Here is a 14,874-nt window from a genome sequence, read left to right on the forward strand (position 1 = left end):
TTCTGCATCATGTTTAGATCAGATGTTTCTAATGTTAGTGATATTACGCAGGTGGAAGAAGGAGGTTCTAGTAACGTTTTTAATGTGGAGGATAAAAGACATGTCCTGATCAAAAGTAACACCAAGGTTTTTAACATTACAGCTGGAGGACAGATTAATGCATCTAAGGAGGGAGAAAGACTGAAAATGTATTCATAAGATGCTCAGGTATGATAAGGCTCTATTTATAAGACTGAGCTTTTTGCATTATCTCAGACTAAGTCTTTTCGATAAAAAGACGAAACGTTTCAAGAAACAGGAATCTGTCCAGAGGACCTGACTTAACCTTGCTAAATTTTTCAACCTAGATTATTGATCATGCATCAGCACAGTCATATTCAGTATTTTATAAAACAGCTTTATAAAAAGTGTTAAGGTTTGAAGGTGTGTTGTATGTAAGGGCTGTTAAGTTCATCCATCCATCAGCTTTACCCGCTTCTTCCATTTTGGATCACTGGTGCTCATATGTAATAATGAATCCAAGGTATCAAAGTTTATATATAATTAATAATTATTATATTACAGTATTATAATAATTCACTTTTAAAAGCCGAGCCTAAGTTTTCTTTTTTTACACATGCGCAGTTCGGTAAGTATCACGTGGTGTTCTTTAGCCAATAGGCGTGAAGCTTGATGTCCATTGGCTGTTTTAAAAGAGAGGCGATTTGAACGGAAATGTTTGGCTCCGCGCGACGGTTTAGTATTTTTCACTGTGTCCGTCAGACAGGACGCCTGCGGTATGTCTCATCTAATTGTTTGTATTTTTCGACAAGTAAACCTTTGAGTATGAACATTTTTTTACGCGTTACCAGCGGAAGTAGTACATGTCCGTTGGTCTCATTTTCGCGGTCACTTTGGGGGATTTATTTCTTGTTTTCGAACGCGGATAGAGATGCTAACGTTAGCTCAGCCGTTGTTTTCTTCGATGCTCGATCTGAGGGTTGCTCTCCTGTAAACCTGCACCGTTTCTCATACGCTATCAAATTTACCTTTCAGGTAACTCGGAGAAGCATTAGGGAGCCGGTGGTCATGGCGGAAGCTTCACAGCGTTACGACTTCGACGCTCCGACCCACGTCGCAGATTTTATGGAGCTGGTGAACGCAGAAACGGACGATAAATGGTTTGGTAAGTCCCTTTGACAGGTTTCAATTAAACGACCTTAATCCGAGGCTGTGCAGGTTTGTTTTCCCCTCATTCACCTCTCACTGATTGTTAAACTGAGATAAACTTAAGAAAAACATCTAATTTATTTAAGGAAAAGACGCGTTTTCATACAGGAAGTGACGTCTTTTTACGTCTGATGACGCTTGTCTGAGCCCTGTCATTAAATTTAGATTTGTGAAAGAGAAGCGATTCAAATGAGTTTAAATTGAATGGACATCTCAAACCTGAGGGCCAGGATCAGTCCCCACAGCTTAGGGGGGTCTTTCTGAGTCTTTGTTTGCAGAAATGCTTCATTTGCACATTTTGTCATTGACTAGTTGCAGAAACTGTTTAATCTGCTATATCTAAGGAGGAGAAATGATCATTACCAGACATATTTTAGCACAAAGAAGCTGAAAACTGCAAGCAGATGGCTAAAGGATGATTTTTAATTTCATGAATCACTGTTGTCTCCCGCCATCATCAGATTAAGGACTTTTATTCTTCAGGATTAAACGCTGGAGTCAGTCCTGTTTGTCTGTTAGCGAAACATCCCAGGAACCTCTGCAGGGATTTAAATTTTGGAATATATATTTGTGTGCGTCTGTGACTGAAGGACTGTGGCAGCCATCTGAATTCAAGATGGCTGCCACATCCAACTGACCATTAAAACACAATTTCACAGCTAAAATTTTGTGGTTGTTGCCAACATGTACTTCATTGTGTGCGAGCGTTTCCTCACAGTTGGGGTCAACTTGGGTCAAACGTGTCATTTTTGTGTTCGCTGAGGTCGACTTTAAGTCTGAAACACAAGCAGTGATTACAGTTACGAGTTGTGTAACGTCTTTATCACTATTTAGTTTTGTCTGCAGGCAATAAAAAACATTTTTTGCTCTTTTTCTTTGCTAAATCAACTCCTAAGCAGTTTGAAGTCTTGGCACTAAAGTTTCCAGTTGTTGGTTGATACAGACCCCCCCCCCCAGCCCCGCCACATCTGAAACCCTATTGTCCTTAAAAAGTGCTTTACAACACAATCTGCCCTCATTCATACAGCACTCCACTATACCTAAACAAAGAATAATCTGAGTTTCACATTCGTGCACCGATGGGACACGCATCAGAGGCACTAGCTATGTTTACGTGGCCATAAGTAATCGGATTAAATGGACATTCAGAATAAAAACGTGTCATGTAAACGCTCCATTCGGATTATTTTGAGCTGATTCAGCTCGATCCGAATGAATTTGGAATCTGAATGAGAGGGGTGGTTTATGCTGATTCATAATCCGAACGTGTGCATGTAAACACTTAATCTGCATTTTTTTTTTTTTTTAGGATAGTTTACCTCTCTGCGCATGTCAGTACTTCTATTCAGAATAAAAGCCTGCTGCATGTAAACGATACATTTGGATTATTTAATCCGAATACAATTCAGTCCGATCAAAGAATTTTGCGCGTGTACTGTAAACATGGCTAATGAGGGGTTCACTGTCTTGCTCAGGGACACTTCAGCATGTGACAGCTTGTGGAAATTGAACCCCCAACTTTTGCGTTGGAGGACGACTGATCTTACCCCTCAGCCGCCCACAAATTACTTAATTCAGCTTTTATCTTATTTACGCCTCAAAGGAATTGTTAATGTAGGCGATTTTAATTAGGATTGGCTCACCAGTGTTTGACACATTTAGAGCATGTTTGTCATTCTGTCACGTCGTCAGTGCAGTTACAGCGTGCGCTCTCAGGTCATCATTACCCGCAGGGTCCCCTCAGTGCAAACTGAACTCGACAGAAAGGTCTTCTCCTGCTCTGCTCCTGGAACACTTTGCAACAAGGTCTGAAGCTGCACACCTTGATTTCTGTAAGGGGTCAAGAAGAATCTTAACAAATATGTTTTAACATAAGACAGAACTTCATTGATCCCTGAGGAAACTGTTTTAGTATTTTATCTAGGGTTTTTTTTTTTATATGGCACTTTGTTTTTGTTGTTTATAGCACTAGATGTACTTTTATTTTTGTTGTAAATTGTACTTTTATACGTTGTCTGTCTAAAACGCGTCTCTTGAAAATGAGTCGTTGTGACTCGATGAGACTTCCTGTTTAAATAAAAAGTAAATGATTTGGATTGTAAGACCTCCTAAGATGTTTTAGTACTCGGAGAACATGTTGACAACTTTGCTACCCAATTAGTGTTCATGATAAATTTTACTAACAGATAAAAGCACAAACTCACAGACGAGAACAGGTTTAGTTTAGGACGGAGGTTTGAATATGATAAAAAGCTTTTCTCGTTAACTCTAGAAAAATGGTGCACAACTAAAGGTTTTTACTTTTGACCAAAATGAGATTAAAGGTTCCAGAATAATTTGCTGCACGTCCTCTAAAATCTGAAACCATTAGAATTAAAGAAACCTGAAACTAAAAGTTTTAAACCAACTAAATAAAGTTTTGATTCCTTTACTCAGACCAACGCACCGAGGGGGCAGATCCTCACCTCGTCACTCCTGCTAAACCACAGCAAGGTGATAAAGGTGGGAACTCCTGTAGTCGCTCTTTACTGAGAATCTTTGAAACGTCTACTTTATTTTCATTCCAATGTGTCTGGGCTGTTTCAGCTGAGAATGTTTCCACCACATCTTCCAACATCATCACGTCGTGGGGAGGTGAACCTCAGGGAGTGGGCCGACCAAAGAGGACTGCTGACAAGAACCCTGCACAGCCACGCAGGTACGAGCCGCAGCTCTTATTGAAAAATGGAGGACTGGACTTTAAGATCTGGGTCTGATCCGTCGGATTCTTTTCAGGGTTTCAAAGCGTAAAGAGATGGACAGCAATCCAATTCCACTTCCCTCTAAGAAACAAAAAGAGTAAGTCGGCACGTCCCGTGCTCTTCATCCAACGTGAAAATCAACCAGAATCATCTTTTGGCTGCCGGTTGTCTTAACATCCCTGTCTGCTGTAGGGACCCGGTTCCTCTGAGCTCCCAGTCCAGTTTCCGTAGGAGCAAGCGGCTGAAGCCCAAGGTGGCCCCAAAGACCCGTGAAGTCCATTCCAGCAGCAAAAACACAGAGTGAGTTTTGACCGGTGCTGCTTCAGTTCTGTTCCGTGACTCTGCTGCTGCGTTTTTTACTCTGGAGGGTTGAAAGAGTTAAAATTAGTCCGGTGTCGATTCAGTTGTTGGCAGGAAACCATTTACATTTTATTAACAAACGGTTTGTTTTTCAAACTTCCGCCTGAATCTGAGCAAAGAACACTTCAGAGTTCCACGTTTTGTATGAAAGTTAATAAATGAAGCCCCCACCCCCCACAGTCCTCCTTCAAATCAAACATTTTTCATCTTTATTTAACCGGCATTAACACGAAGAGCAGATTCTTGTTCAGAGCCGGCCTGACTGCACCAACGGGTTCTTGTAGGGTCAAGAGAAACAGAATAAAATACAGGAGTCGATAACAAAAAAGGAAATCTAATTACATTAACAGTTCATAAATGACATTAGTATCTTTATCAGCAAGTATCTTTAAAAATGGCTTTAAAACAATTTTTAAAACTAGAAACTGAGCCCAGTGAGGTCAGAGCCAAAGTTTGTTAAAGCAGGTTCCAGTCACATGGAGCAGCAGAACCAGACTTGGTCTTTACTTGTTAACCACAAACACTGAGAGGATCAGCTGTTCTACTTGTAAACCGGTGCTAGTTGCAGTAGACGAGTTAGATATGGAGCTGAATAACGAGCGACGTCTTGTAAATGAGGGTGAACCAAGAAATTTCACGACGAGTAGAGAAGCCATTGAACAAGAGTGGAGGTGACCGTGATGTTCTACAAGGAGCATCTAGAGCAAAGCCAATAATGATGAGTTGTGTCCAGCTTACGAAGGACAACCTCACAAGTGTCTGTAAATTACAGTGTTTTCCACCGTACACATCACACGAGTCCAGACGTGTCTAATAAAGTGGAAAAATCCATAAATGCATTGCATCACCGCCGACTACCTGTGGGCCGAAGTTGTGCCAAAAATCAATGGGCTGCCAGATGGCGGCTGCGGGAGCGTGCACGGGAGAACTTTAACAAGAATTTAACAAGATTAACACGAATGAAGGTGGCTCCTGTGGCAAGCTGATTGTGTCATTAATAGCCACTTTTGCATATTGCATGACACAACGGCATGCCATACACCTCTAGTACCATCTAACGACTGAAAATAATGGTGTTCAGTATTTTCAGTCAGAATGAACAAACGGTCATTTCAGACAAAAACTGGTTCATAAATATGGAAAAATCTGTAAACACGTCGCAGGGCATGCAGATTATGCAAAAATCTGCAACTTGTAGGGCGAAAAATACGTTGTTTCCATAATCCAACAGAGGTAGAATTATTTTTAGTTTTTAATCAGTGGTGCGTTTTGCAGCCAGAAGATCAGTTTCTACCTGGAGAACCAGGTCTGGCTTTAACCTTAGACTTAAACATTAACACGATGTGAGGACGGAGCGCCATCAATCAAAGTTCACAAATATTTATAAACTGTTAAATTTATAAGCTCTTCTGAAATGTCAGTTTACAGTGAAGTCCACCGAGGTGGGTCTGGTTCCTCCTCCATGACCGAACCACATCAGTTTGGTTTTCTTGGCACAAATTTAAATCTGAAAGGATCCACTGGGTCGGAGGCCTCGGTGACGGAACGTCTCGTATCATTTATGAACCTGGAGAAGAGAGTTGGATTTCTTGTTTTTTGATGCTGATCATTTCTGTGAGCAGGCCGAACTCCTCCGAGCAGCTGGAGTTGGAGCGGATCAGAAACCTCCAGAAGGAGGTGGCTCTGCACCGCAGGAGGAACGAGGCCAGCCTCAGGGCTGCTCTGGCCGGCGGTGAGCGAAGACTTGATCCATGAAACACCATGAACACTTTGATCTGAACCGTTCTGGACTTGTGAAATGTTTCTGTTCCAGGTCCTCCACCAAAGAAGGCCGTCCTGTCCACGACGGTGCCCAAAGACTTCCACTTCCACACGGACTCCAGGATCAAAGCTTCCACTTCTTCAGACGCGCCGTGCAAAGAAACCGACTTCGTTCAGCAGCTCAGAAAACCCTCCTCCCCTGTAAGAACCGTCCTGGTCCAGGTTGAGCAGAAGACTTCCTGAACCGTTCGTCTGGTCCAAGAACACGACTTTGTTTTTGTTTGTTTTTTAGGTGAAAGCTCGAAAAGGAGCCACGGTTCCCAAACCGTTCAGCTTCTCAGTGGGTCACAACAAGAAGGAGGAGGAGCCCGAGGACTATGTTCCCATGGCTCAGAGGATTGAACAGTTCCAGAACAGGACCCCCACCCGGTACCACCGGCCCAGCCGCAGAGACCAGGAGAGAGGTGGGGCTGGAGGTGTTTAGCTGTTTCCTCTGCACATCTGCTGATGTTTAAAACGTCTTCCTCTGTCAGGACCGTCTCCGGTCAAAGGCCCCCACCTGAAGCTCACGCAGCCCCAGTCTCCGTGCCTGAAGACCCGTCAGAGGAGCAGACCTGCCGCCTTGAAGAGCAGCAGCGAGCTGGAGGCCGAGGAGCTGGAGCAGCTTCAGAAGTGAGACTCGGCGAGCGTCACGGTTGTCACTTTCCAGGTGGTTGCTTGAAGCGCTCGTGTTGTGTTCAGGTGCAAGATCAAGGCTCTGGAGCTCAACAGGAAGATCCTGGAGGGTGCAGAGGAGCTCAAGAAGCCGGCGGTGAAGGGGCCCACCGTCCCTCAAGGGTTCGAGCTGGAAATAGAGAAACGTCTTCAGGACAGACACGCGTCCAAGAAGCCCCAGGAGGTCGAGGAGAAGCCCCACAGCTTCAGAGCGAACCCTCTGCCCCTGAAGGTCCTGGAGGGGGTGGTGGTGAGTGTCCCCAACAGGAAGCAGACTGACTGACCTTTACAGGTGTTGGAGCTTTAACGTCTCCTCCTGCTGGCAGGGACTACCTGAGAAGAAGGTTCCTTTACCGACAGTACCGGAGTCTCCGGCGTTTGCCCTCAAGAGGAGGATCCGACCAGAGCGGAAGGTTGAGGAGGTGAGAGGTTCCTCCTGGTCCAGTTTGGTCCTCGTCTGCCACGGTGAGGTCACATGACCTGAGGGGAGGGGTCCCTGAACAAAACTGATCAACTTTTGGAGCCATTTTGGTTCAAGATGGCTGCCACAGAAAACTCAAAATTGACTGACTCGGTCGTTCTTTGAGGTATTGAGCTGAAACTTAATACGATTGTTGCTCAGAGTTATTGTGCTGATGCAAATTAAAGCCAAGATGGCCGCCTTAGCTAAAGGGGAAACCATGATGGCTCGGCTAGTTTAAAAGATGAGCTGCGATTTGTTACAGCGGCATCTGACGGCGACACGTTCTGAATTCAAATCTAAACGTGCAAGATGGCCGCCAAAGCTAATTTCAAATGGATATTACTCGTCTGTTTGTTGAGCTCTTCAGCTGAAATGCGTTGAACTTGTAGCCGAGAACGATCCTGAACAGACTGAATCCAAGATGGCCGCCATAGTTTAAAATCAACTCTTTTTTTTTTCACGTTGAGCTGAAGTTGAAGTGTCGGCGAGAGCGAACACGAAGTTCTGTCAGATGTTTCTAAAACGTCCGTCAGTTCCTTCAGGAGTGTTGTTCTTGGTGTGTCCAGGTTCTGCCGCCCCCGCCGGTCAAAGTTCAGCCCGTTCCTCACTTCGGCCTCACCTTCCAGCCGCGGCTCCCAGAGGACCACCAGATCGAGGTCTGCCCCTTCAGCTTCGAGCAGAGGGAGAAGGAACGCCGAGCTCTGAAGGAGAAGAAGCTGGAGGAGCTGAGGAACGAGGAGGTGCAGCTCCGTTCACCCAGAACCAGCACCGCCTCCGTGTCCAGATGTTCACCCTCTGTCCTCTGCAGGTGCCGCAGTTCAAGGCCCAGCTGCTGCCGGACTTCAGCACCGTGGTCCTCCCCGAGAAGAAGAAGCTGGACCCGACCAAACCAGAACCGTTCAAACTCCTCATCGATGAGCGAGGAGCGCTGAAGAACAGCCGCTGGGAGGAGATGGTACCGCATCGATTCTGGTCAGGGCAGCTCAGAGTGATGGGTCTGTGTTCTGACCCGTGGACTCTGTCCCGCAGGTCCAAAAGGAGCAGAAACTCCTGGAGGAGGCGGCGGTGTTCAAAGCCCGGTCCAACACGGTCACACACAAAGAACCGTTCCGACCCCAGAAGGAGAGCCGACAAACCTTGGGTAAGACCAACTGTCTGACCCAACCGGGTCAAACAGAACTTCTCGTTAAATTAGATCAGACTCTGAACTGAGGTGGGCTTTGAATCACAGAACCGCCAAATTCTTCCTAAAGGTTTGAAAACGGACTGAAGACATTCAGACATGCGACTGGACCAAGGTTCTGTTGGGTCTGTTCCCTCACACCAACAGAACCATCTGCAGGTCCCACATTCTTATTGGACCTCTGTCTCCACACATTTAAATTATGAAAGCCTCTAAAAGTTTCTGACACTTGGTTCTGTCGGCTCCGGCTGCTGAACGTTACGTTGTTCTGATCAGCTGACTGGACCGGACCGGTTCATGAGACCGAACAGAACTTCAATCGTTTGTTGTCAGTTCTGTCGGTGGGCGCTGGTCTGCGTTCTGTTCCTGCAGCTGAGTTCTGGACCACCGGGTCCAGTAGTCCCTCGCTCTTTCGCAGTTTTTCAGAATAAGATTGGACATGACGCACAACTGGCTGACTGATGGACGAGTCGCACGATCGGCACCGAGTTTTATTTAAAATGGTCTTAAATTAGCACCTGCTGCAGAGAAGTGGGCGTGGCCAAGAGCGCTGGTGGCAGGGGGCGGAGATCATGACAGGCTGTGTTCTTGTAGAGCGCTGAGTTTAGAGACGTAGTTTAAATATTGCAGGAGGGTGAAGTTTAAACACGAGGCTTCAGGGTTCGGCTCCCCCGCGATAAACGAGGGACTTCAGTATCTGGCGGTTCCACTGCCGACACATCAGCTGTCCTGAGGAGCGCCGCAGCTTTGCTCCGAGGCTGCGGCGCTCCTCGACGTCTCGTGTCTCACCTTGTCCTTGTTGTCTTGTCCTCCCCGGCCGTCCTGAGAAGACATTAATTCTTCTGCAGTGGTGGAGCCCTTCGAGCTGGCCACGGAGCGCCGCGCCAAGGAGTGGCAGGAGTACGAGCAGCAGAACGCCGAGAAGAAGGCTCTGAGGGCCCAAATGGAGGAGCATCAGAGGCAGGAGGAGGAGCAGAGGGAGAAGGAGGAGATCACCAGGCTGCGCCAAGAACAGGTGACCCAACTCCCATGGACTGCTGGTCCCGGGTCTGTTCTGTGGACCAACGGTCGGTTGTTAAATTAGATTAATGTTGGTGTATTAAAGTAGCTCCGCCCACAACAAGCCACACCCTCCTCTAGACGGTTTGTGGTTTTTCTGCCTCAAATGGACGTCTGATTCTGGAGCAGTCAGTTGTCTGCGCTCTGACCGGGTCTTGTTCTGGTCCTCAGGTCCACAAGGCCCAGCCCATCCGGCAGTACCGACCTGTGGTGGTGAAGAAGAGCGAGCGGCCTCTGACCGTCCCCGAGTCGCCCAACTTCTCCGAACGCTTCCGCCTGTAGGCGGAGCCGAAACTTCACTACTGAAGATACTTTTAACGTTTTTTAACTTTTTATGTTTTTTCTTTTTATTCTTTTTAACTCTTGGATAATAAACAAGTCTCGGTGGATTTAACTTGAAATGTTTCCCTCAACGTTCTTCTGTCCTCAACGTTCTTCTTCTCTCCACCACGTTCTTCTTCTCTCCACCACGTTCTTCTTCTCTCCACCACGTTCTTCTTCTGTCCACAACGTTCTTCTTCTCTCCACAACGTTCTTCTTCTCTCCACCACGTTCTTCTTCTCTCCACAACGTTCTTCTTCTCTCCACAACGCTTCATGTGACTTCACCACCAGATGAAAACATGAACACCACCCTCGGGCCCCGCTGCACTTCCTGTGGACTCCAGGGTGGTGGGTCCTGGTGATCTTCACCCGTTTATGGTCCGAACTGACGGAGCCAACGGTGACGCAGCTCTTGGAGCTCATGATGTTCTGACCTCCATCTTCTCCTTCACTTCCTCATCGGGCTCGGTTCGATGGTTTACTCCAGCTGAACAGGAAGTCCTGTTATTAGTGTTCCACTGAGGTCCCGTCACAATAAAAGTTTTCTAAAACATTTTCTTAAGATTTTGGTTTATTGTGACAAAACGAAGAAACAACGTTTTAGTTTGGACCTTTGTGCTCGTTCAGCAGCGTCATTTGTTTTTTTTTAACTGAATCAGTGAAAATTTAAAGAACTCAAAATTTTAGCTCAGACGTGTTTCTCAATGAGACAAAAAAGTTTAATATAAAAATGTACAGATGAGGTGCAGACATCCAAAAACATTAATTAAAAATTAAGCTTTAAATAGGATTTATTTTTATATTAAATGAACCGAAACATTCGGAGGTCTCATGCACTCAAGATATTATCGGTAAATGAGCTACAAACCGGATTCCAAAAAAGTTGGGACACTAAACAAATTGTGAATAAAAAGTGAATGCAATGATGTGGAGGTGCCAACATCTAATATTTTATTCAGAATGGAACACAAACCACAGATCAAAAGTTTAAACTGAGAGAATGTTTCATTTTAAGGGAAAAATCTGTCGTTTCCAAATTTCATGGCGTCAACAAATCCCAAAAAAGTTGGGACAAGTCCATTTTTACCACTGTGTGGCATCCCCCCTTCTTCTTCCAACACTCAACAGACGTCTGGGGACAGAGGAGACCAGTTTCTCCAGTTTAGAAATAGGAATGCTCTCCCATTCATGTCTAATACAGGCCTCTAACTGTTCAATCGTCTTGGGCCTTCTTTGTCGCACCTTCCTCTTTATGATGCACCAAAAGTTCTCTATAGGTGAAAGATCTGGACTGCAGGCTGGCCATTTCAGTACCCGGATCCTTCTCCTACGTAGCCATGATGTTGTGATTGCTGCAGAATGTGGTCTGGCATTATCGTGTTGAAAAATGCAGGGTCTTCCCTGAAAGAGATGACGTCTAGATGGGAGCACATGTTGTTCTAGAACCTGAACATAGTTCTCTGCATTAATGGTGCCTTTCCAGACATGCAAGCTGCCCATGCCACAAGCGCTCATGCAACCCCATACCATCAGTGATGCAGGCTTCTGAACGGAGCGTTGATAACAACTTGGGCTATCCTTGTCCTCTCTGGTCCGGATGACATGGCGTCCCAGTGTTCCATAAAGAACTTCAAATCGTGACTCATCTGACCACAGAACAGTCTTCCATTTTGCCACACTCCATTTTAAATGACCCCTGGCCCAGTGCAAACGTCTGAGCTTGTGGAGCTTGCTTAGAAATGGCTTCCTCTTTGCACTGTAGAGTTTCAGCTGGCAACGGCGGATGGCACGGTGGATTGTGTTCACTGACAATGCTTTCTGGAAGTATTCCTGAGCCCATTCTGTTATTTCCTTGACAGTGGCATTCCTGTTTGAGGTGCAGTGACGTTTAAGGGCCCGGAGATCACGAGCATCCAGTAGAGTTTTACAGCCTTGACCCTTACGCACAGCGATTGTTCCAGATTCTCTGAATCTTTTGATGATGTTATGCACGGTTGATGATGATAACTTAAAAGTCTTTGCTATTTTACGCTGGGTAACACCGTTCTGGTATTGCTGCACTATCTTTCTGTGCAACAATGGTGGAATTGGTGATCCTCTTACCATCTTGGCTTCTGAGAGACACTGACACTCTGAGAAGCTCTTTTTATACCAATCATGTTGTCAATTGAACTAATTAGTGTTAATTGGTCTTCCAGCTGTTCGTTATATGCTCAATTTCCTTTTTCCAGCCACTTATTGCTACTTGTCCCAACTTTTTTGGGATTTGTTGACACTGAAATTTTGAATCAGCATATTTTTCCTTTAAAATGTTACATTTACTCAGATTAAACTTTTGATCTGTCATCTATGTTATATTACGAATAAAATATTGACATTTGCCATCTCCACATCATTGCATTCAGTTTTTATTCACAATTTGTTTAGTGTCCCAACTTTTTTGGAATCCGGTTTGTAATTTTAATTTAATCTAATCTCGATCCATGCTCAGTAATCCAGGTAGATTAATGTAGCAACGTAGAGTCGGGTCCTCTGGACAGTTTTTGCTGAAACTTGTCAACAGCACCTTCTCATGGTGGATCAACCAGTTTGATGTGGACATCCAGATCCAGCTGTTGACGTGATGGAGGACCATCAGCCTAGTTTTCATGTCAGTCAGGTTGCCAGATAAGAAATTAACTTGGTGCTGTAGCTTCTAAATGATTGTATTTGGACCCTAAGTGTCAGATGTGCTGAGTAAAGGTGCCAATCCGTCGATCTCATGGCATTAAAAATAGACCGACATTAAAACTAATACATTTTTGTTTAAAACTGATCATTTTTTGTTTGTTACCCCAATAAACACTGAAAAAACTTGATGTTTCCAGAGGTTGTTCTCGTGTTCGTTTCAGCTCCTCAGACTGAAGAAGTCTTTTGGATAAAAGACGAAACGTTTCAGGAAGAATCCGTCCACAGGACCAGACTCAGCCCGGTTGGATTCTGTTCTCAAAACAAGAAGTTTCTAGTTTGGACTCTGATCGCTGGTCTTCCACAGGTTTTAATTTTCTGTTTTTATTTTGTAGCTTTAATCATTAGTTATTTTGGATAAGGCCTCCTGAGACCGGCTCGGTTTGAACCAGACCAGGTCTGGCTAATAAGAGTGAAATCTAAATTTCAACATCTGTATTCAAGAAGTAACAAATTTTGAAAATATGATTCTGGAATAGTTAAAAAAAAACACCTGAAGATGCCTTCCAGCTGTTTGATCTTTTCCCAGAATGTTCAGTTCAAAACTTGATTAGTTTCCTGCTTGAGGTCCATCCTGCTGGTTTGAAGTCCATCCTGCTGGTTTGAGGTCCATCCTGCTGGTTTGAAGACCATCCTGCTGGTTTGAGGTCCATCCTGCTGGTTTGAAGACCATCCTGCTGCTTCAGGAACACCCTGCTGCTTGAGGACCATACTGCTGGTTGAGGTCCATCCTGCAGGTTGAGGTCCATCCTGCTGCTTCAGGAACATCCTGCTGGTTGAGGTCCATCCTGCTGCTTCAGGAACATCCTGCTGGTTTGAGGTCCATCCTGCTGGTTGAGGACCATCCTGCTGGTTGAGGACCATACTGCTGGTTTGAGGTCCATCCTGCTGGAAGGAAACAAATCTCCAAGAAAACAAAACCGGGAAGTCTGGATTTTATTCAACACATAAAACTGTCTCAGTCCGACGTCTCTTCAGATACAGGACAAATGAGTGATTCTAAAATTTTACATTAACAGTTAAATCTAGAAGGAAACCAAACTTTGATGGCCTCCTGAGAGGTGACCTCTGATCCACGTGCTCCAAACAGAACTGATACTTCAGGATCAGGTTTTAGTGTGAAGGCTGCAGCGGAGGCTGAACGGGAAGAAAAAGTTTAGACCAAAACGCTAAAAAAATGGCACCAAGAGGAAAAAGCTTTGGAGAAATCCATGATTACAACTCTCAAGTCATAGCATACATTTCCCATGATGCACCTGCTCGGTTAAAACATTTTAATATGTCAAAAGTTGGAGGAGCTGGGAATGACGTCCTGAGGTCCAGTTAACGAGTTCGAACAGCAGCAGGGAAATTATTAAAACGAGTCCGACTGTAATAATAAATAATAATAATATATTTTATTTGTATAGCGCTTTTCTAAACACTAAAAGACGCTTTACATGAGTTAAAAAAAGAATAAAATCAACAATGCATAGCACATAAAAACTGTAAAACATTTAAAAAAGGGCAAATTTAAACATTAAAAGCAACTTTAAACAGGTGGGTTTTGAGTTCTTTCTTAAAAGTGGAGATGGGAGACACGAAGCTGTGGGGCAGAGATGGAGAAGGCTCCGCCTCCCCAGGCTCGCAGCTTGGTCCTACAGGGGGAGAGGGGGCCTCGGAGGGACGAGGAGCGTAGTGACGGAGTGGGTGGGCCGGGTATGGAGGGGCCACATTATGAAGGGCTTTGAATGTGAGGAGGATCTTGAAATGGATGCGCTGAGTTTCTGTTGAGTGTTCTGGAGCTCGTTAGCTCGTTAACTGGACCCAGTCCCAGCTCCAACTTCTCCAATTTACTAAAACACGTTTTAACGGCTAAGAACTTCTGTAAAGACCGACTTCTTTCATTTTGGAGGAAATGTTCTTTGTCAATTTAAGAAACGTTTCTGGACCAGAACTGACGTTTGGATAAAGTCCTCCTGATTTGTCAGTAAAATATAATAAAGCACAGTTGATGAAGACCCAGTGTGACGCTTCGGCCGACAGAACAGAGACAGACGCGTTTCCTCTTTGGTTCAGAACACCTCCATGTTTCAGGACAGCGTTCAAGGATCCACGAAGGACACTGCGATGTAGCGGACCCCGGCCGTGGTCGGCAGGCCTTCGTGGTAGTGGGTGAGGCGGCCCGGGTGCATGAGGGCCCAGCCTCGGCGGGGGGCCTGGATGGAGCAGTCGTAGCGCAGGAACCGGCATCCACCGCCCTGCAGAGACAGAACACTCCGGTAAGAAATGACCAAAGCACGAGCAGTGGTCCAGGAGGGCCACCATCCTGCAGGTTTTACACGTTTCTCTGCT

At 45.3% G+C, this 14,874-nt stretch overlaps 2 protein-coding genes across 2 annotated transcripts in view; one reads left to right on the plus strand and one right to left on the minus strand.

Moving 5' to 3' along the window:
- Positions 1-720: 720 nt before the first annotated feature.
- Positions 721-9,818, plus strand: LOC119417782 (targeting protein for Xklp2-B). The gene is made up of 17 exons (XM_037685065.1): positions 721-776; positions 1,036-1,165; positions 3,646-3,723; positions 3,796-3,907; positions 3,985-4,047; positions 4,143-4,250; positions 5,933-6,042; positions 6,124-6,272; positions 6,364-6,535; positions 6,605-6,743; positions 6,813-7,035; positions 7,112-7,207; positions 7,815-7,988; positions 8,057-8,203; positions 8,278-8,389; positions 9,262-9,446; positions 9,662-9,818. The coding sequence occupies exons 2-17, from the start codon at positions 1,069-1,071 to the stop codon at positions 9,770-9,772; spliced, it is 2,076 nt and encodes a 691-aa protein (XP_037540993.1). The 5' UTR covers positions 721-776; positions 1,036-1,068; the 3' UTR covers positions 9,773-9,818.
- Positions 9,819-14,084: 4,266 nt separating this feature from the next.
- The window catches only part of LOC119417362 (procollagen-lysine,2-oxoglutarate 5-dioxygenase 1), a 13,313-nt gene continuing 12,523 nt past the window's right edge, over positions 14,085-14,874 (minus strand). Inside the window, exon 11 of the mRNA XM_037684566.1 lies at positions 14,085-14,780. Coding sequence (XP_037540494.1) covers positions 14,625-14,780 — 156 coding nt within the window. The 3' untranslated portion in view covers positions 14,085-14,624. The remainder of the gene's footprint in view (positions 14,781-14,874) is intronic.

This window comes from Nematolebias whitei, chromosome 11, assembly GCF_014905685.2.
Source record: "Nematolebias whitei isolate Nwh7 chromosome 11, NemWhi1, whole genome shotgun sequence".
Classification (NCBI taxonomy): domain Eukaryota; kingdom Metazoa; phylum Chordata; class Actinopteri; order Cyprinodontiformes; family Rivulidae; genus Nematolebias; species Nematolebias whitei.

Excerpts from the sequence above, each read along its gene's own strand:
- LOC119417782 (XM_037685065.1), top strand. The coding sequence starts at position 1,069 with ATGGCGGAAGCTTCACAGCGTTACGACTTCGACGCTCCGACCCACGTC. Across the intron at positions 6,744-6,812 it reads GAGCTGGAGCAGCTTCAGAA|GTGCAAGATCAAGGCTCTGG; the intron begins GTGAGACTCGGC and ends TGTTGTGTTCAG. Across the intron at positions 7,208-7,814 it reads CAGAGCGGAAGGTTGAGGAG|GTTCTGCCGCCCCCGCCGGT; the intron begins GTGAGAGGTTCC and ends TGGTGTGTCCAG.